At 36.2% G+C, this 20,832-nt stretch overlaps 2 protein-coding genes and 1 pseudogene across 4 annotated transcripts; 1 reads left to right on the top strand and 2 right to left on the bottom strand.

Annotated features, from left to right (window-relative positions):
- The first annotated feature begins 2,819 nt into the window (after window positions 1–2,819).
- Window positions 2,820–7,569, top strand: LOC126625765 (cleavage stimulation factor subunit 50). Of its 3 annotated transcripts, none has more exons than XM_050294826.1 (14): window positions 2,820–2,985; window positions 3,650–3,733; window positions 3,834–3,958; window positions 4,181–4,253; window positions 4,378–4,461; window positions 4,544–4,630; window positions 4,947–5,017; window positions 5,244–5,295; window positions 5,377–5,434; window positions 5,840–5,940; window positions 6,050–6,201; window positions 6,520–6,628; window positions 6,890–6,946; window positions 7,055–7,569. In XM_050294826.1, exons 1-14 carry the CDS (start codon window positions 2,884–2,886, stop codon window positions 7,208–7,210), a joined length of 1,311 nt encoding a protein of 436 aa, XP_050150783.1. In that variant the 5' UTR covers window positions 2,820–2,883; the 3' UTR covers window positions 7,211–7,569. The 3 variants fall into 3 exon arrangements, with proteins under 3 accessions (XP_050150783.1, XP_050150786.1, XP_050150785.1); XM_050294829.1 differs by having other exon boundaries at window positions 2,921–2,985; window positions 3,844–3,958; XM_050294828.1 differs by lacking the exon at window positions 2,820–2,985 and having other exon boundaries at window positions 3,646–3,733; window positions 3,824–3,958.
- Window positions 7,570–7,728: 159 nt separating this feature from the next.
- Window positions 7,729–9,503, bottom strand: LOC126625763 (pentatricopeptide repeat-containing protein PNM1, mitochondrial-like; annotated as a pseudogene).
- Window positions 9,504–15,577: 6,074 nt separating this feature from the next.
- LOC126625632 (cytochrome P450 78A5-like) lies at window positions 15,578–19,049 on the bottom strand. The gene is made up of 2 exons (XM_050294671.1): window positions 17,798–19,049; window positions 15,578–16,331 (listed from the first exon to the last, which is right to left on the bottom strand). Exons 1-2 carry the CDS (start codon window positions 18,953–18,955, stop codon window positions 15,717–15,719), a joined length of 1,773 nt encoding a protein of 590 aa, XP_050150628.1. The 5' UTR covers window positions 18,956–19,049; the 3' UTR covers window positions 15,578–15,716.
- Between the last annotated feature and the right edge of the window lie 1,783 nt (window positions 19,050–20,832).

Below are 20,832 nucleotides of genomic sequence, written 5' to 3'. Positions count from 1 at the left end.
GTGTGTGGAGAGAGACCTGTTACAAACTATCTCGAGAGAAATAAGAATACACCACATTGTATGAACTTTTTCTTTCTGTTTATGCGAGAAAATTATGAAATGTTATTGTGATATATATATATATATATATATATATATATATATATATATATATATATATTATGCCCAATATGTTTATCCACACAAAATGGCATATTAGGTTAAACATTGAGCTCGTTATAAGTGTTTTAAAAATGACTTAAAGTGTTTTTAGTGATTTTTTTTTAAATCAATCATTAGTAAAAAATTTAAGTGGATAATGCAAATGCACTTTAAGTGTTTTATGCAAAAAACACATATCTGATACTTCTTCCAAAAAGCACTCTGAAATCCAAAATCAATTTCACCAAAGTACTTTCAGTCAATTTAAAAACACTTCCAAACGTGTTTTTAGGCAATTATCAATTCACGTTTGGTTAATTGTTTTATTTCGAATAAATTGTAATTATGGTTCCTTAACTTTAACTCAATTGGAGCAATGATCCTTCAACTAAAAATCTATTACCATTGGTCCCTTAACTTATCAAAATGTGCAGCTATGGTCTCTCAACTAAAAATTCATTACTATTGGTCCCTCAACTTTAATTCAACTGAAAAAATGGTTCATTAACTTTAACCCAATTGTAGTAATGGTCTTTCCAACATAACTCGTTTTGACAAAAATTTTGACGTAGTTGATAGAAATGACTATAATTACACACTTTGATGAGTTAAGGGATCCTAATTATATAAATGATTATTCTAACATAACTTATTTTGATAAAATTTTGACGAAATTGATGAAAATGATTATAGCTACACATTTTGATAAGTTGAAGGACCAATGATAATGAATTTTTAGTTGATGGACCATTGCTCTAATTTGATTAAAATTGAGGGATCATTGCTACAATTTACTTTTTTACTTCTTTTGTATGATGAGGGGCATTTTGGGAACAAAATAAAAAACATTAGCTTCACTTAAAACGATTGTTAAGGCAGACAGCACGGTATGGGGGCCCACAGGGCATCCTTAAGTGTCGGTTGGGAGCAAATTCAATTACTTGTGCACTTTGTCCAAATCTTTTTATTAATTTGCCCAAACCACCAGGACAAGGATTCTCTTCGGATCTTTTTTGTGAAGATTTAGATATTAATCAATCGTGTCTATTCATTATATATCGTATAATCAGTTTTTGTTAGATATTATTTATATTTAATTTTAAATTAAAAATTAAAAATAATTTTTAACCGTATAATATACGATAAACGAACACGATTAATTGATCTTTTAGATCCCCACAAAATGAATCCGGAGATGATCTCATTCCTAACCACCGGATTACAACATAAATTGGTATTTAATCATTATTGGCAATTATTTAGTCACACTTGCATACTCCACCACGTTGTGGGGCCATCCATTTCCTATATTTAATTAGTGTGTGATTCAAATGTTTGGTTTTTTTTGTCTTTAAACCAGGCCTACAATTATTTGATTAGTTAATTAGTCTACTATTTGTGAGTCTTTCTTTAAAAACGTGGACTATTGTAGCAAAATCACTAGTTGTTCATTTTTTTTTAAATAAACTAGTTTTTCTCCATTCGAATGTTTGAGAATTCTCGATTTAGCCCATTCTTATTCATTATTTACCTACTTTTATTATTAATTACCTTTTTTCAGTTGTTTCGTGTAATTTCTTTGAAAACTGTTATTTTTCTCTTCTTATTTCAAGAATCAAACGACTAAAACACGGGTTTTTCAAGAATCAAATATAAAAAAAAAATCTTTACTTATCAACTGTAAATGTCGGATACAAGAAAAGTATGTGCAATATAATCGAATCGGTGATTTAAGTCCTCTTAGTGTTTTTGACTAAAATAAGTTTGAAGGGGATCCTGGAACAAATCCATAAGCAATAGAATAAGTAATGATAGGTAGACTAATTTTTTTAGACCAAATTTATAAATTATGGAGAAATTTTTCAGTGTGTTAGGAACACGGCTAGATACATTAAATGTCATAATACAAGTGGTTGGATATTTGAAAAAAATATTTCAACCACTTGTATTATGACACTTAGTGTACTGATCCGCGTTCCTATCAAATAATGTGACGTGTCACCAATAGAAAATAAACATGATAATCAATATTTAAATAATAATCTAATCGCCACTTAGGACTACGATGTAGATTCCTCTTCACTTGTAAGTGAGAGGTCTTATGTTTGATTCTTGCCAAATGTGAGTTTGAACCACATTATTGCTAGCCCATTGTGAGGCTAAGCCCACCCCATTTCCTTAATGTAGATAATATCGTTTATTCAAAATAATAATAATAATAATAATTCAATCATCAACAACTAATTGAGGGTAGTGCGAGATTGATTTCATGGTTGAAAAATATGAATTTAGTAAAATTGGTTAAAGTAATATGTTTTTACTTTGCCTTCAAGTTAAAAAATTTCTCTTTAGAAGCTGTAATTTAGATTAAATTAGCGTGGACTACTGCTAATATATAGCTTGTTTGGATGTGCTTTTAAAATGATTGAAAACGTTTTTAGTGAAAATATTTTTTAAAACAATACTTAGTAAAAATATTAGTAAATCCTGGAAAAACACTTAAACTGCTTCATGGGACAATCACATAACTGGTGCTTCTTGTAGAAAGCACTTAAAGTGCTTTTGAAACCCAAAAATATTTTTTCTAAAAACACTTTCAATCATTTTAAAAGTACATTCAAACAACTTTATATAAAGAACCCAAATGAAAATCAAAATTATGGTTGTACGACACGTCGTTTATTTTGGTGAAAATAAAGGCACAAACTTTGGGGACGAAAGGGTTTTAGGAGAGCCAAAAAAATGGAGAAGAGCAGCTTGGAGCAAATTCTGCAAGATGCCAAGCTCCACAGGCAGCTCAATTCCCTCATCGTCGCTCATCTTCGCGACAGCAATCTTTATCAGGCAAGCAAACCACTTCTTCTTCATTACATAAATACACTTGTATAAATATATATGTATATGTATGTGTGTGTATATACATATATATACTTGTATGTTCATGTGTGTTTTTTGGTTGCTGAAGTGTAGGAAAACTAAAGAAATTGAATATTCAACCTAAAGTTTCAATTTTTTTGGTTTTGGGAAGAAATGAGTAGCAAATCTCACTTGGGTATGAAGAACATGCTTTAATCTCAATCTGGAAGTGAATTTTTTGGCTCGCAGATTGATTGGTTTCCGGGAAAATATAGGAAAATCTGGAACTCTGGAATTCAAATTTGTAAACTTGACTCAGTTGGGAACTTCATGAGTTCAGTTTTTCCTGGGTTTTTGGGAGAAAATGGTAGATGTTAGTTATGGTAGATGAGGATTAAGATGTAATGAGACTTCGAATATTCTGGTTTTAGGTTTGAAATTCGAATAGAAGAAAGAATTGTAGCGAATTTAGTTGATTGGAGATTGATTTGATTCCGTGTTACCAAATACATCACTACTATTTGATGCTTAATCTGCCTTGTACCAATTTTTCTGCGGTGACCTATCGCTTTTTACAATCCAAGGTGGGGAAGCAGTTTGATTCAAATGTTATGGTTGATTGTGAATTTTTGGTGATCTTTTTCATTTTCAGGCAGCAAGTGCCGTTGCTTCCACAACAATGACATCATTGAATGTCGAAGCCCCGCGTAATAGGCTTCTTGACCTGGTTGCCAAGGTTTGTATTTGCATTACAAGGCTTATTTTTCCCTCTATTTTCAGTGTATGTTTCATTATTTAAACTCGGAAAGAAAGTTTTGGTTCTAAGGTGATTACAGGGACTTGCAGTGGAGAAAGATGAGATGTCGAGAGGGATTTCTTCATCTGCATATGATTTGGGCACATCAGTAGCTTCTGGATATGGTGGACTCCCAGCACCTCGCACTGTTGCTGTTGATTTTGGGTAGTTATTTGTTTTGGAATAGGCTTTGTTGTTGTTGTTGTTGTTGTTGTATTTGTTTTGGAATAGGTTTCTCAGTCATTTGATTACTGCTTAATGCTTTTTGATTTGCAAATTGCGATGGGTTAATAAAAAAAACTTCCAAACTTACGGAGGAATAATATGTACAAAAGTTTGTATAATGAACCTTAATAACATGATTGTGCACATCTTTTGTGCGAACAGTGCTGTGCAGGAAACAAAAGGCTTGTCGAAGAGTTTTCCAAAGCATGAGACACGCCATCTTTCAGAGCACAAGGTATGCATAATTAGGGAAACAGATATTGTATAACATTTTTTTTTTCATTAATTCACTAAGTTAGCATGATAAAACTCACTTTCCACTGGGTGCCTTACTTGTTCTGATGCTATAAACTTTCTAGAATATTGCCAGATGTGCAAGGTTTAGTCCTGACGGGAAGTTTGTTGCTACTGGAAGTTCTGACACGTCAATAAAGCTTTTTGAGGTGCTCATTCTTTTAGCCATAGGTTTGGTTTTTTCATAAATGCGGCCCTATCTAATTCTCAGGCAGTTGTATTCTGTTTCAGGTTTCAAAAATTAAGCAAATGATGCTTCCAGAGGCTAGAGATGGTCCTGTGAGATCCATCATACGCACATTCTATGATCACTTACAAGTAAGTCGACATTTGTCCCTAATTCCGACTGATAAATTTGCTTTGCTTATGAAAAATTTATCCTGTAAACCTGACATTGTTAAATTAAACAAGTCGTATAGAATCCTCTTATATTTACTAAGCAGTGACTTTGTAGGAACATTAGACAAAGAAAATGTTTGAAGTAAGCTAATAATATGGGATTTATAGCTTCAAAATTACCTATAATCCCCCTCAGCTTTCAACTTTTGTATGTGTATAACTTTCATCCATGAAATAGACAACAAAGTCTTTGGGATATCCTCTTATGTCTAATGTTATTCGGATTTATTTGCAGCCTATAAATGACTTGGATTTCCATCCTCAGAACACTGTTCTTATATCTGGGTCAAAAGATCAGACCATAAAGTATGGATTCTTTTACTTTCTTAGATAATATTTGAATTTCCATTGTTTATTTATTGATAAGTTCTTTTAACTTGTAAGCCAACATATCTACTTGTCCCCCTTCTTCCGTTTTTAGTCATGTTGCTGTTTCCTCTTCTCCAAAGCCCTTGAACATTACCAGCATTAATTGTAAAACGAAACAGGTGTTCTCTTTGAACCCTTATGTCAATTTTATTACTGCTTTCAGGTTCTTTGATTTTTCCAAGATGACAGCAAAGAGAGCATTCCGAGTTATCCAGGTTTTGCTTGCCATCTCATTATAGATTGAGGCATAGTATAAAATGGCACTCCTTTAATAAATTGTCCTTTTAATGACACAGGATACACACAACGTGCGTTCAGTGTCTTTTCATCCTTCTGGAGATTTTGTTTTAGCTGGTAATATTATGCCCTTTTTTGTTTTTTCTATTTTCTTGGAGTAGCGTAGTTGCTTTAGCCAATTTAATGTTCCATGCAGTCTATGAGTTGGTGTTTTCTATAATGTGTACATGTGTTTTGGTTCGTATTCAAAGTGAATTAAATTCTTTACTCTTGCTACAACTTACCTGTGGCTTCATCAAATATTTTAGTTAATATATCATACTTTTTCGTTTTCTCATAAAAAAATGTTGTAAAGCTGATGTATGCTGAAGTTGATGACGGAGAAATTTCTAAAGCTCTTATGCAATGCCCGAAAGTTTTAGTTTACACTAAGATTGGCCTGCAATTAGTGCCAATAGTGGGCTACAATCCTACCATACAGTGAATTGGCTCCTAATAATGTTTATCTCAATAAAATCACAGGGACTGATCATCCAATTCCACACTTGTATGATATCAATACCTTCCAGTGTTACCTATCAGCAAATGCCCCAGAAATCAATGATAATGGAGCAATAAATCAGGTATATGGTTGACTCCATCTCTTTATTCATGCTTCAAGTTCTGCTATAAATTCTTCACAGATAAATATAATTCAATGAGGGCAATCAAATCCACATACTTGTGCATCAGGTCAGGTATACAGCTACAGGTGGCATGTATGTTACAGCTTCTAAAGACGGTGTTCTTCGTTTATGGGATGGTGTAACTGCCAAGTGTGTACGCTCCATACCAGCACATGTGACGGCAGAGGCAACCAGTGCAAACTTTACTAAGGATCAAAGGTATGGATCATAGAATAGGGCTAAGCCCTGAAACACGATGTGTATGAAAGTGCGCCCGTAAGTGGAAATTTGTGAAAGTACGTGTATGAATGGTTGACTTGGTTATGTGAAATGATGTTTCTGCATCTAAGTTGTTTCACAAATGTTGGTTAACATGGATAAGGAATATTTTGCTTATATATCGCCCTGTCGAATGTCTGGCTTTAGATGTGTTAAAATATCATTGTAAGATTGATTCATCCCTCAATTCTTTCTATATCGTCGACTTTGCAACCTTCCTGTTTTCTTTGTGGTATGACTCAAATGCTGGTTTTCTAGGTTTGTTCTCTCTTCTGGAAAGGATTCTACCGTGAAGCTTTGGGACGTTGGCACTGGGAAACTGGTTAAGCAATATCTAGGAGCTACACATACTAAATTGCGGTGTCAGGTATACCAGAAAGGCTTTCTTTTGTTGGTTTTTCTTATGCCAAAGAAAGTGACTACATAATTCCTCTTGTCAAATACGTAAAATCCTCAAGAAGAATTCTTCTCCACTCAGCCCCGTCTGAGTCATACTTCCACCACACTCTAAATATCCTTCCTCGCCATTATCCTCCCAGATCAAAGTAATCCAAATAAGAAAATATCAAAGTTTGGTGATAAACTGTTCACGTATTAATATCAGATGCTTTTATACTCTTCTGTGCAGGCTGCTTTTAATGATACTGAAGAATTTGTACTGTCCATCGATGAACCAGCCAATGAGGTTTGTTCACTCCTACTGTATTTAGACGAGATATTGTGCTGTTCGGTCTCAATTGATAAGAGAACCAAAAAGAAAATGTTTCAACTTATAAATATGGCGTGGTTGCAGATTGTTATCTGGGATGCTATGACAGCGGACAAAGTAGCGAAGTGGCCTTCCAATCATATTGGTGCTTTCCGTTGGCTTGCACACTCACCAACGGAGGCCGCATTTGTTACCTGTGGGACTGACAGATCAATCCGGTTCTGGAAGGAAAATATGTAAAGCATAGAAATCGGCTGGCGGCTTTCTTGCTGTGAAGAAATGTAGATTGATGATCTGACTTGGTATGTTACTCCACTTTTAATCTCGCAAACCCTTCATTGTCCAAGTCTTTTAACAAGTATGATTATTCGTATTCAGATCCGCTACGATGTATAAACTTAAATGATTTGGAATGTTGATTAGTTGGTTACAAGCTAGTTTCAGGTCCGACGTCTATGCAAACACTTGCCCATATGTCGGATCTGAAACGAGGTCAATTAGTGAACAAAGGGACATTTGAGCACCATGTGCAACCCAGTTGGAATGTGACAATGTGAATCAGCACTCGCAATTTCCTATGCCATATGATGGCTAAACCAGCTGAAATTCTTTGGTCCGGCCAGCAGCCGGTGAATCATGTCATCCATCTGCATATATCTGCATATATGGTCGTGCAAGTGATGTGGTCCACCTATCGAACCCAAAATTTCGCATAAACAAGAACATCATGTATGCAAATGACCATATTCGAAAGCTCGTCGCATCAACTGGTTTATTTCATATTTCACCAACTATAAGATCAAAACAACAATTCAAAAGGCAACGGGATTCGGCGAAAACAAATGATCAAACTAGGAAAAACAGAAGCTTTGATAATTTGACAACTCCGACTTGTAATGACGTCTCATCAGTAGGCTCGACGCTGCATTTTCTTCGGCTTCTTTACGAAACTCAATCGAATTTGCTTCAACCGTCTCTTCTTCCTTGCCATCTTCTCAGGGAACGTTTCCCGCTTCTTCTCCTTCTTCGCACCCTTCTTCGCAGCCTTTAGCTCCTTCTTCTTCAAGAAATACGGGTCCACTGGATACGCCTTCTGTGTCAAAGGCACCCCTCTCTTTTGAGCCTCATTGATCAGGGCAGTGGCTCTATCGACACGGTTGTGAGCATACAGTTTCCCCATCAACAGCTCATAAGTCTTGATTCCGGGCTCACATTTATCGTCCTTCATCTTCTTGAAAACACGCAATGCGTGATCGATCCTCTCAATGCCACACAAAATCTTCAAGAATCCATAATACTCCTTATTAAGAGCTTCACCGAACTTCATCTTATCAATCATTTCGTCTCCCTCCCCAATCCTTGCTGCCTGATACAAGCTCCTGATCAACACAAGAAACGTAGTTTCATTCGGGTAACACCCCCACTCACCCATTCTCTCAAACAGGTTCAGAGCATCCTCTGTCCTAATTTACACAAATTACTAATCAAAACATTGAAAGTCTCCACATTTCTTGGAACCCCATGAGTGTCCATATCCACCAAGATTTCCTCCACCTCCGAATGAAGGCGAAACGGGTCCTTCTTCCTACAAAGCTTCGAAACACAATCGAGAATCGCATTGTAAGCGGTAGTACCAATCTCAAACCCTCCTCTGTACATCTCCCCAGCCAATCTCCTCGCTTCCTCAAGCTTCCCATCAACACACCAACCCTGGATCAGCAAATCACACATATACACATCAGGAAAAAACTCATTGACCAAACCCTTCACCATTTTCTCAGCATTGCTTGCAAACCCGTTTTCGCAGAGCTTTTCGATAACCAGTTTCAGCGAATCTTTGTCGCGCTTCAGCCCATAATCCTTCTCCATCTTCTCAAAGAAAGAAACAGCCTGACCAGGCCTCCCTGCTCTCACCAGCCTATCAATGGCGGAAGCAAAAGTGTTCGCCCCAGCAACTCCACCTGAACTCACAATCACATCGTGGGTCGCCTTGAAATCCTTCCTCCTGCCAAAGTAATCCACAAAATACGAGAGGGTCGCGTCGGAGTGCTCGAAATTAGGGTTCGAGATCAGCCACTGGTTAAACCCAAGAACCGTACGGCCGTACGGAGAGGACCAGGGAAGGGGTTGGAGTGATGTGAGAGAAGCTCAACTGTAGGCGTTGGGTTACGGAGAGGGGGTCGGAGCTGGGGTCCTGGAGGAGCTCGGAGGAGAGAGACTGAGCCAATTCGGATTGATCTGCATCTTGGGTCGGTGGGGCGGAGGACGAGAAGGGTTTAGAGAGAGAGAAATGTGGTAGACAGAGAAAGTGGGAGCTTGTTGCGGTGGTTATGGCGGGTTGGGAATGGCGGAAATGGTTGGGGTTTTGGGAGAGAACCGGGACGTGGGTTTGGAGTGTTTGGGAAGACGACGGCGATGAAAAGGTGCTGGAGAGATAGCGGAGGAGAAGCCGCCGGAGTTGCAGAGACTGTAAAGGCCGCATTTTGAGAGAGAGAGAGAGAGAGAGAGAGAGAGAGAGAGAAGCTCACTGTGGGAGCAGGGTTTTTTATTGTTCCTTAGCTCTACCAAAACGCAGCGTTTGGTTGAGTTTTCTATCAAATGGGCTGCTCCTAATGTGGGCTCAGGATGACTTCTTATTTTTCACCTAAAATTGGTCTTTTGATGTTAATTTTGTTGGGCTTCAAGCCCAATACAAACTGAAACCAAAACTTGAAAACTCAATAAAGTAACTTTGCCCATTTTAATTTTTAATTTTTAATTTTTTGAAAAATAAAAGCTGAAAGTAGTTACCAAACGAGATTTTCAGTTTAAAAAAAGAAATTGAAAACTAAAACGATAAGAATGCATATGGTACTAAAACAACCGTTTTGATCTTCTCGTATTGGTACTAAAACGATGAAAAGTGAATATGGATCACGGATGTGATTTAGAACCTGGCACACTGCATGACTATCTAAGCTAGCTAGGAAAGACTAAGGCAAATTATAACAAGCATCGAAGTAATTTTTAATATGAAATTTGAACTCAGAACTTCGTACAACAAAATAGCAATTGAGTGGTACTAAACTAAATGATCATGCGCCTCAACCAAAAACTTAGTAGTTTAAACAACTGACGTTGCAGAGGCCTAATATCTTTTGGCAGTCAATAATACATAAGCAGTCAAACTTTCTACAAACCATGTTATGCACACTATTATATGTTAGATTTGTCAAAAGTTGCCTCTTGGGCCATAAGCTAGCGCACTCCCCTTAATTACATGCCAGTTGAGAAGTATATTAGTACTAGTCATATAGACAATTTTTTTTCTCGAGTCAAAAAGGTGAGAAATTGCATGTGTGTGTATATATATATTCTTTTTACATTGAGATAGATGCATATTGGGACCAAAGTGGCTCCAGGACTATCCAGAGTGAGATATATACATTTGAAGGTCTTTTGAGGACCATTCGAATATTTAGTACGTTTCCTTTTTGTGCACACCAAGTGTCTGGTGAGATATCTCTCGCAGGTTACGTCGACAACATTCAACAAATTCTCTTAATAGCACTCGTTAGATTGTTTCAGCATATGTCAATATCTTTTGACATGTGCAAAACTTGGTTTAGCTAACGACAACAAGCCCACAAGTCTTCAACGAAATGTCTCGGTGAATAAATTGCACTCTGTTTCTATCTAAAAAACTTGGACTTTTAACACTGGGAGCTCCCAAGGTTCGAAACCTAGATCTGCCACTATGCACTCTGGTGTGGGTTCGATCCCCATCTTCCTCCCTAACAACTAACAATTTAAGCCATTAACGATACCGTTTGTAAAAAAACCACTAAGATGAGATGGTCACTCTCTCGGCGTAATCATCATTAACTATTGTGATTGTCATCATTGTAAATCACATAATGATAGAGATGATGAAGAAGGGAATGCATAATTATAGAAGCATGTAGAAGGACATGTCTTTGCGGATCCTATTTAACTCTAAGAAAGAATAAACAAATTAAACATCTAAACTTTCTTAGGACCTACATATAATTGTTAAGATAAACTAAACTACTTATTTCCGTTAATACATGTGTGAAACCATTGACGCAGCAGTACAACTTGGGTTTCAAAAAATTCATGTACCCTACAGCGGGGTCTGGTTTTTCTTCCTATCTGGGATCACAAGGAAAGTCCCTATTGATCGATCAATTGTCCGGCCGATTGACATCACTAATTATATGCAGAGTTGAGCAAAGTGGTCCATGCAAATGGGATGAGGAAGGAGCTAGCACAATTTGCTTTTTCTCAATTTTTTGTTTAATTTAACATGTTGGTTGTTAAAAGGGAAATCTTTTGAAATGTCATAAGAACTTATACATTTTTTTTAATTTGTCATATGAACATAAAGAATATCATCTAACTTTACCATTGGATTTTGTTGGAAAAAAAAAAAAACTTTACCATAGGATACCCAGTGACTTTACATTTTTAAGTCATCTTCACTTCAAAACATAGAGAAATGAGTGCAGATCATTCTCCTTTTTTGAATGGCAAAAACACTTAGATCCTTGTATACCAAATCAACCTCCTTTTTGTATATTTTGAGAAACCATAGAATTATTTTTGTCGAAGGCAACTTATTATAAAGGGAATGAGATGTTGAAGTGTCCAAAATAACCTTGAACACAAGTCATGTGCCTTGATGATGAGTTATTTTGAAAAAAGATAAATCGCTTTAAATTTTAATTCATATGACAAATAAAAAAAATGTATCAGTTCATATGGTATTCAAAATAAATTTGTTTGTTAGAACATATGTTGGAAAAGCATCCAACAAGAGCATATAATGAACCCTGTACCCACATAATATTTATAAATAAACAACAATTAGTTGATCCTTGATCATGATCCCAGCCACTTGATTAATACGCATGAAATTATGTAAAGCAACTGTGGTTTTATAGAATATCTTGCCACAATGCATGATACGATATAATTAATGGTAAAAAAATAATTTAGTTTAGTAGGGGTTTGGGGTTAGGGTGGTGGACGATGATTCGCCCAGATGCGCTTCTTTAGGGCTTTCGGACTTAGCTAGGGTTTTCCAGTCGACGGAGTAGGCAGCCTGAATTGTACTTGCTCATTCTTTATTGAAAACTTGGTTAGCCAAAATCATGATGACCTCTTCTCCTCATGGAAAAACATGAAGATAAGTGTGGGGTTGATCTGTTCCATGCTTGTTGTAATGGTGAATGGTATTATGATCCGTTTTAAACTCTGTTAGATGAGTTCTGTAGGTGCATGCCATTGATTTTTATGACTTGCACAGGTTTGTCTTTGGTAATCCAGCCTACTAATAGCCTGTCTCTTTAAACAATTTTCAACGTTCGATTTTTTATAATCTATCTTAACCGTTCATTCCCAGTCTACTCAGTAGTCCCGAACTATTGAAGAAAAATTGGACTTTGCACATATAACTCTGTCGTTTCAATTTCCACGCATATTGGTAAGGAAACAAAACAGTATTTTTAGATATTCCCTCAATATCTTGATGTTTCCATGGTAATTAAGGAACAAAATTGGGGGCTAGGTTCATTTTTGCGAGTGGAGAGTAGGCATGAGTTGTAGTATCTCACGATCAAACCCTGATGTGTAGTTACGCTTGACTAATCCAAGAACAAATTAACAATCTAGTTAGAAAGCTTTATATAGAATTAGAGGTCATGGGGAAAAAAATAAGACAAAATGGTTATGAACTATATGCAAGCAAAGGCAGTAGCAATATTCAGTCTTGTAATATTCAGATGCAGAAATATGGAAGGCTTAGAGAAGAAGATGGAAAAACTGGGATTCAAAGCCTGACGTTTATTGGTGGATAAATTAAAGAACGATTCCTTTTACGAGTATTTTTGGCATCAACAATAACCTAAATTCGCTTTGCAACCCACAAATTTAGGCTTGGGATACTAGCTAGCTTTGCTATAGATGCCAAGTAGTGACTCACATAATTCTTTTTCAAACTTTTGGCATCCAATATTTTCTGGTATAGATCCATGCGTGATCACATGCGGAAAAGTTTTGTGATTTTATTGACATGAAACCACAAACATACATGTGGCTAGATTGTTAAAAGGGTGACCCCAAGCAAACAAAGTTTTTCACTTTGCGAGAGGAGGAGGGAGAGGGGAAACGTTTATCGTACATAGCCTTACTCTTACTTTGTAAAGTGATTGTTTCCACAACTCGAACCCAAGAGAGCAACCTTTCACAACTCCTCACTTAATTTGTATTTGGATATCATGAAGTTGTCACAACACTTCCAAAACTGCAACAACTTCAGACATGTTTTTTTTTTAAAGCTAATACATCTGTAACGCTTTAGCTAATTTAGAACACATTAGCCTTGTTTGATAGAGAGGTTTTACAAATTTCTTATTTTGTCCAAGTTGAAGGTTACTCATGAACACTAGTTGTCCTTTTTAATCTTATCATTTTCAGTGGCGAATCCAAAATTTCGAATTAGGAGGGACCTCTAAAAAATGTTAAAAAAAAAAAAACGTTGCAACAATGTCAACAACGCCAGCACTGCAACAACGTTGCAACACGCTCACGAATTCATTTCTCAGCCATCGTCTGGTCATCATCTCAGCCACTACTTTGCTACTTTAGATTTTGGTTCGGTTTTGATGTTTGCTAGGTGATGATGGTGTTGATTGTACAATTCAACTCATTTTCATCAGTACGTTCTGACCAGTTAGGAGCTGTGTAAAATTGGGAAGAAAACAACCTAATAGAAAGGGCTAACGAGAACATGAAAATCGCATATGGATGGAAGTAGAATTCAAGCTTGTCAACAACCACCAACACCATGTGAAAAAAAATTAAACTCTAGAAGGACAAGATCTTTCGCCTACCTCCTCTCTCTCTGGTTGGGATAAATCTAGTTTTTCTCTGCGAAAATAATGCCAGGGTAGGCCCGGGACCATTCTGGTCCCTCATGGTCCCACCCCTGACCATTTTTATGGGGATTAGTAAAGATATCTTTTCTTCATGAGTTACTTTCAACTAGAACAAAATAAGAATTTTTTTTTATCAATCTCTTCATTTAAAATGTCTTCAATATAGTGAATAGTCATTCTCTAATCAATTATCTGTATCATACGAGGCCATTAAGTCTGGTCTTTGTATTTGATTTTATAATTTAGACGTTGTATGATAACAGGAGTTTTGGAATCTCAAGGGGTTCCTCTACAGTTTTTTTTTGGGACATAAAAAAGATATAAACATGTGGCTGGAGGCATATAATTATCTGAACTATGAGAACCAATACATTATGTGCAATAGATAGTGATATTCATTTCATCATCCTATATTCTTTTTCTTTCATTTTCTCATGTCATTATCGTGTGCATTGTGTGGATCCTTTGCACGGATGTATATGCCATTTGCTGACAGTGTTCACTATCCATAAAATCAGCATTTTGCATACAATATATAGACACACACATATATACAAACACAGAAAATGATTAGGGATCCGATCTTAGATGAAGATTAAAGAATACACTACTTTTGCCAACTTGATTAAGCTTGCTGCTATATTTTGCGTTATTGTTCTACTATTGATCGTGAGACTTGAGATTAATAGGGACTAGGAGGAAAGGAATATATATATAGGTCGGGATATGGGGGTGTGAGTGACTGAGAATCAGTTCATGGAAGAAAGCCAAAAAAGCAATCTACTTGCATGCAATGATGAGGAGAAAAAAAGAAAAAAAATAACGTTAGCTTAATTGGATATTCAAATCTGTTTGCATCTTTCTTTCTTTATAGCTGGAAAAAAGTAGCAAGGCCTTTCACAGGCACATCTTTCACCGAAATATATTCTTTAGGAAGGATTTGGACCTCACAAACAAGGGTGGGAGTTGAGCCATATCGTTGTTTGGTTTAGCTAGGTTCTTATTCCTCAATCATTTAAAAGCAATTCCTTAATTTTATTGTTTTTTAACACAGCTAACTAGCCCTTAAGGCTTGCAATATCGGTATCGATCATAAAGAAATGTGCACAGGAAGCTTGCAAAGAATAAAGAGAAGAGGGAAAGGGAAGGCCAATGCTACACATACACAATCACAGTTGAGGTGAACCTGATGACACAATAAGCATATCCAATATGTGATTCCTAACAAAAGTTTCTTTGGAGCACAATGCATGGTATTGGGGGATCAATCAAATGCGCCTAAAATATTTTCTTTAGATGAAACCACAGGTTTATTATTATAACGCTAAAAAATTGTATATACTTCGAAGACGTTATGCTGGATAAATTTGAAGGGTCCTCAAATCAGTTAGACTCAAAAGCAAATAACAAGATCAACTTATGTTTGACAATCACGAGAAACATTGATCAAGAAAATGCAGCCACCACTCCAAAATGAGAAGAAATACTAAGGAGACTCTCATAAAAACGGGATTTTCTATGGACTATCTCCGCCATTTCATGTTTTTTGCACTCGATTTTATAATGTTGACATGTGAAGTGTCAAAAAGTCTATAAAGAATCTCACTTTAAGAGAATTTCCTTAGCCTTTCTCTTCTAAAATATACTATATATGATTAGGTCCTCTGGATTAAATAATGAACGCTCCATTATCATTTCTTTACTCATGTGATAAATTCACTCGGGTGCAGCTAGTGATCAACTTATCTTATATTGACCACACGGCTGACCAACGTATTTATTTAACAAAAGTAAATAGAAATTGATCATCAAATCACAACCCTTGGAACAGCTTTGCAGACAAGAGAGTTCTTCATTTCCAAAGAAAGCTTCAAGGTCTCAGACAAATCCACACCTGACTGATCATCACAAGGGACCCACTTGAAGCTCTGAAGCAACTGAGCAAGCCAAAGCTCAACAGTAGCCAATCCCATGGCTTTTCCAGGACAAACCCTTCTTCCAGACCCAAAGGGAGCCAGCCTTAAATCAGACCCCATGATTAGAACATCTTCACTAACCAATCTTTCTGGTTTGAACTCATTAGGGTTTGACCAGATTTCCTCATCGTGTGTGATTGCAAACATGTTGACCATGGCAGTGGTGCCGGCCGGGATGAAGTGGTGGCCTATGTGAGTGTCATGGATGGCAAGTCTGGCCCAGGACAAGAGGGGTCCTGGTGGATGCATTCTTAGGGTTTCTTTGACTATGGCATGGAGGTAAGGAAGCTTGGGGAGGTCGAAATTGGATACAGATCGTGCCGGAGTGCCTACAACGGCGTCGATCTCCGATTGGGCCTTGGCTTGGATATCTGGGTGGAGAACCATTCTTGCTAGAATCCACTCTAGGAGTATTGCCACTGTATCAGTACCTCTGAAGATCATTTCCTGAATTCATGAAAGAAAAACGTTTGTTATATGATTAATCGTGCTAATTATGTGCTTTTAAATGGATTGAATAAATAAAAGAAAACTAATGAAAATGACTTGAAAACTTTGAGTTTTAACGATAAGGACAAAATAAAGGGTAAAGTGAATAGTACCAGGATTGACTTTTTAGTGTAAAAATGTGGTTTTTCGTTAAAGTGAACAGTACCGGGAGTTTTTCGTTAAAGTTCCCTTGAATAAATGAATTGATGGAACATGAGAGTTTTATGATTGGATACACAAAAGATAAAATTAAATATTTTCAATCTTGAACAAGAATATAAATAAATAGAAACATAAAAGGTCAAGAATAAAAGCTCAAACTAAGGAATTTAGAAAACAATAAATGAATAAAGTTATTCTCTTACAAAAAAGAAAGGCTAAATTTTTTTCTTGATCCTTGCGGTGAGACATTATTTTTAAATCGACCCCTATGGTAAAAAAAGTGTTAATCTTAACCCAATGGTGAAGTTCATTATCAATCATAGTCCAAATTGATATTTCTATCAAAATCTCATCCACATGCAGGGGTAAAAATGTCATTCCATTCTTTTTTCCTTTCTTTTGGGTAATTCCACTTTTTTATAATCAACAAAAATAGAAGGAAAAAAAAAAGAAAAGAAATCCCTCCCCATTCCCTACCCTTGTCAGCCACAACCACAACGACCACCCACCCCCTTCCCCCCTCTCTCTCACATAACCCTAGTCATCCCGTCCACCACTGTTCTTCTTAAAATGAAACTAAATTCAATGTTTGCATAATAACTTATATTCTAACCTAAACGCGGCGAGGTACTTTGTGATTTTTTAAATCTTGAATTTGGACTCTTGGCTCTCTTGAAATGAGAAAGTCTGATAATATAAACCTTGTAATTTTATTGTTTATTTATTCTTTTATTGTAGCTCTAAAAGTTAAAAAAAAAAAATTATGTCCATATGGCTCTTTATTATTGGTTGATGGAATCAATAAAAACGAAAATAACAATTTTGCCCCTACAAATGACAGAATAATGAGGAAAAATCTAATTTGGACTATGATTGATAACAAATTTCACCACAGGATTACAATTAGTAGCTTTTTCACCACAGTGGTCTATTTAAAAGTAAGGTATCACCACAAGGATCACGAAAAAAAATTTGACCAAAAAGAAATGAAGTCGTTATTGTCATTCTGCACTCCAAATTAATAAAAAAAAAATTGGTATAGTAAAGAGAGAAGAATAACGTTTTTGGAGTGGCAACAACATAAAGCCTTATATAAATAATTCCATAAAATTATTTCTACCGTATGGATTCTAAACTTTGTAGATTAGTATCTATGAAACAGAGTAATTGTTGAAACCAGAAAACCTAATTAATGAGCAAACGTTACAAATAACTAATAAACCGTTTGGGTTTTTCTTTTCAAAAAAATCAAATTAACTTACCCACAGAACCGCAATCATATCAGAGTCACTGAGTTTGTTCTCCTTCTCCAGATCAAGAAGCACGTCAACAAAATCACCACTTTCATGATCAGCACTCAAAACTCCATAATTTTCATCCCTCTTCACCCTATGCTCCTCTATGATTTTCCCAACAAAAGCATTCACCTTTGCCACCAATTTTTTACACCTCCTCCTCACACCTTGCAAGTCCAAAAACCCCAAAAAAGGAAAGTGATCACTCCAATTGAAAATCCCAAGCAACTCATACCCCTCACTAACCAACCCCTCAAGCTCTAAACCCTCACCATTTCCACACCCTAATTCTCCACCAAACTCATAGCTCCTCCCAAACACACTCATCATCACACTGTTCAAAGACCCAAAATGCAACACTTTCCTAACCTCCACCTCATCGCTCCTCTTCATAAAACTCTTCATCTCCCCCACCATTTTTCGCCCGATACTCTCGCGAAACAACCCAAAACTAGCAATTCGCTGCGGGTGGAACAAATGGGTGGAGGAGATTCTCCTCAAGTTCCTCCAATACTCACCAAAAGGGGCAAACCCCATTGCTTTGTGGAACAAAAGCTCGTAAGCCGACTCTTTGATGGGTCGGTCAGCGAAGGCGGTGCTGTTCAAGAGCTCTTTCGCTGTATCAGGGTGACTGGAGATGACAAAGCGAGTAAACCCTACTGAGAACGCCATTAGAGGTTTGGCCTTTGAGGTCTCAGCAAGCTTGGCTAGAACTCTGTGAGTGAGAGAGCCAGTGAAGGACAAGACCAACCCTAGAAGAGGAAGGCCGGACGGACCGGGAATGGTGGTTTTCGAATGGATTTGACCTTTAAATTTGGACAATGCCCAAGCCAATCCACCGGGTGAGAGCCAAAATCCAAAAACAAAGACGAAGAGGAAGAGACAGATGAACAACTCCAAGCTCAAAAATGATGATAACCCAGTTGGTGGAATCAAGAGAGGGTTGGATTCCATGGTTACTCGGAAAATGAACGAGAAAATGAAAAGGCAAAGCTTAGGAAACAAGAAACCCAAGTGGTGGGAAATTAAAAGCTGAGAGGGATGGTAGAGGTGGGAGAAGTGAAATGAGACTGAGTTTATATAGAGAGTGAAGGTGTCTCTTCGATTTGTAATCGCGGTAAACATTTGCTTTTACTGTGGTTTCTTTTGAAAAAAAAAAATTATCATTCTTCTATAGTTGTATGCTTTTTCATATTTCTTTGCTGGTATTCAATTGAGATTACGAGAGATTTAAATGAATTTATAAATTCATAGATTTTGATGTAGTTTAATTAATTTCTAGATATTTTATACAAAATTTTGAGTGAATTTTCTCAAATTCTCACGGAAGTTGTGAGATTTGAGAATGCTTTTGATACACTATGAAATTTTTCTAATTTGAATTATGAGGGATTTAAATAAATTTATAAATTAATAGATTTTGATGGAGTTTAATTAATTTCTAGATATTTCATGCAAAATTTTGAGTGAATTTCCTCAAATTCTTAGGGGAAGAGAGGAAAATTGAAAATGCTTTAATACGCTACAAAATCTTTCTAATTCTCTTTAATTCTCCAACTAATTCACCAACTTTTTAAAATCTTTAAAAACTAATTTCTAATTAAATACAAGTGGAATGTTATAAATTCTTTTAAAATCCTGGATGAATACGCCTAAATTTTTAAAGAATCACTTAAAATCTTGATTGAATACCCTGAATTTATAAAAAGAATTAAAATCTTTAAAACTCCTAATTGAATACACCCTCCTTAATTTACTTTATGACATTAAACGTAGGGATTTGGGGAATATTGTGTACGTAGGAATAATTAAGCTAGTTGACGACATGATGGAGCCCATTTGGCATATGATGAGGTCTGTATGTCATAATCAATTTGTGATGCCTTCTATAACCGTGGAAAGGCTACAGTTGGAGGATATGAGATGAGACGAGTGCATTTTGCTCATTACTTTTAAATGATGGTGATACTTATTATCTTATTTATTACTATTAGATGTGTTTAAATTTTAAAAATTGTATGTTTTTTCTACACATTTTTCAAAATTTAAACTTATAACAGTACTAAATAAGGGGGTGAGTATCCCTATTACTTGAGGTGGTGAGCAAAAATATTAAAAAATAAAGTGAAGAATTACATTGCATTTCATAAGCTAGTGACAATATATTTTTCCTTATTATTAAATAAAGGTATTCATCAATTTACCCCCTAAACTTGTAAGGATTGGCCAACTTCCCCCCTCAACTCTCATAATTAGTCAATTTGCACCATACTGTTAATTTTTTTTAATTTTCCATCTATTCTTCCGTTAAGTAGGTATCCGCATGACTGCTTTTGAAGGGCAAAAAAAGTCAATTTGCACCATACTATCATTTTCCGTTAAGTAGGTTTCTTTACACCTTAACAGAGGTAGACGAGGCCAAGGGAGGCGGCAACGACAAGGTGTGGGCAGCTGCAAATTGCAAAAGCAGCATATCAAATGGACTGGGCTGCAAACAGCAGAAGAGGGAGGCATTGGCAGCAATCACGGGTTCGGCTTGGAGAAAAAGAAGAACAAGAGAAAGTTCGAAGAAAAGGAAGAAGATAGAAGGTGTAGGGAAAATGACTTTTTTACCCCTTAAAGGCAGTCATGCGGATACCTACTTAACAGAAGAATAGATGGAAAATTAAACAAATTAACAGTATGGTGCAAATTGACTAATTATGAGAGTTGAAGCAGAAAATTGGCAAATCCTTATAAGTTCAAGGGATAAATTGATGAATACCTCTATTAAATATTATGTAGTATCGAAGGATTTTTTTCTTTTAAATATCATATTATTGATTCTCATATGTATAACTTGAAGACTCATTTGTGTAACTTGAAGAAGGCACTTCTTTACCTCACACGTTAATGTTCAACATTTCTTGCTTAGCATGGAAAAACATGTGTTATTTTATTATCACTTGCAGCCAACTGTTTTGTGGCGCAAAACAGTATTTTACTAGAGACTACCTACTACT

Source organism: Malus sylvestris, chromosome 6 (assembly GCF_916048215.2).
Source record: "Malus sylvestris chromosome 6, drMalSylv7.2, whole genome shotgun sequence".
NCBI classification, from domain to species: domain Eukaryota; kingdom Viridiplantae; phylum Streptophyta; class Magnoliopsida; order Rosales; family Rosaceae; genus Malus; species Malus sylvestris.
This window is presented reverse-complemented; position numbering and strand designations above follow the sequence as displayed.

Bases quoted from the DNA above. Each gene is read 5' to 3' on its own strand.
- LOC126625765 (XM_050294826.1), top strand. From the start codon at position 2,884: ATGGAGAAGAGCAGCTTGGAGCAAATTCTGCAAGATGCCAAGCTCCAC. The intron at 2,986-3,649 runs GCAAGCAAACCA...TTTCATTTTCAG, and splicing joins GCGACAGCAATCTTTATCAG to GCAGCAAGTGCCGTTGCTTC. The intron at 6,629-6,889 runs GTATACCAGAAA...TCTTCTGTGCAG, and splicing joins ATACTAAATTGCGGTGTCAG to GCTGCTTTTAATGATACTGA.
- LOC126625632 (XM_050294671.1), bottom strand. From the start codon at position 18,955: ATGTTTACCGCGATTACAAATCGAAGAGACACCTTCACTCTCTATATA. The intron at 16,332-17,797 runs GTAAGTTAATTT...TCATGAATTCAG, and splicing joins ATATGATTGCGGTTCTGTGG to GAAATGATCTTCAGAGGTAC.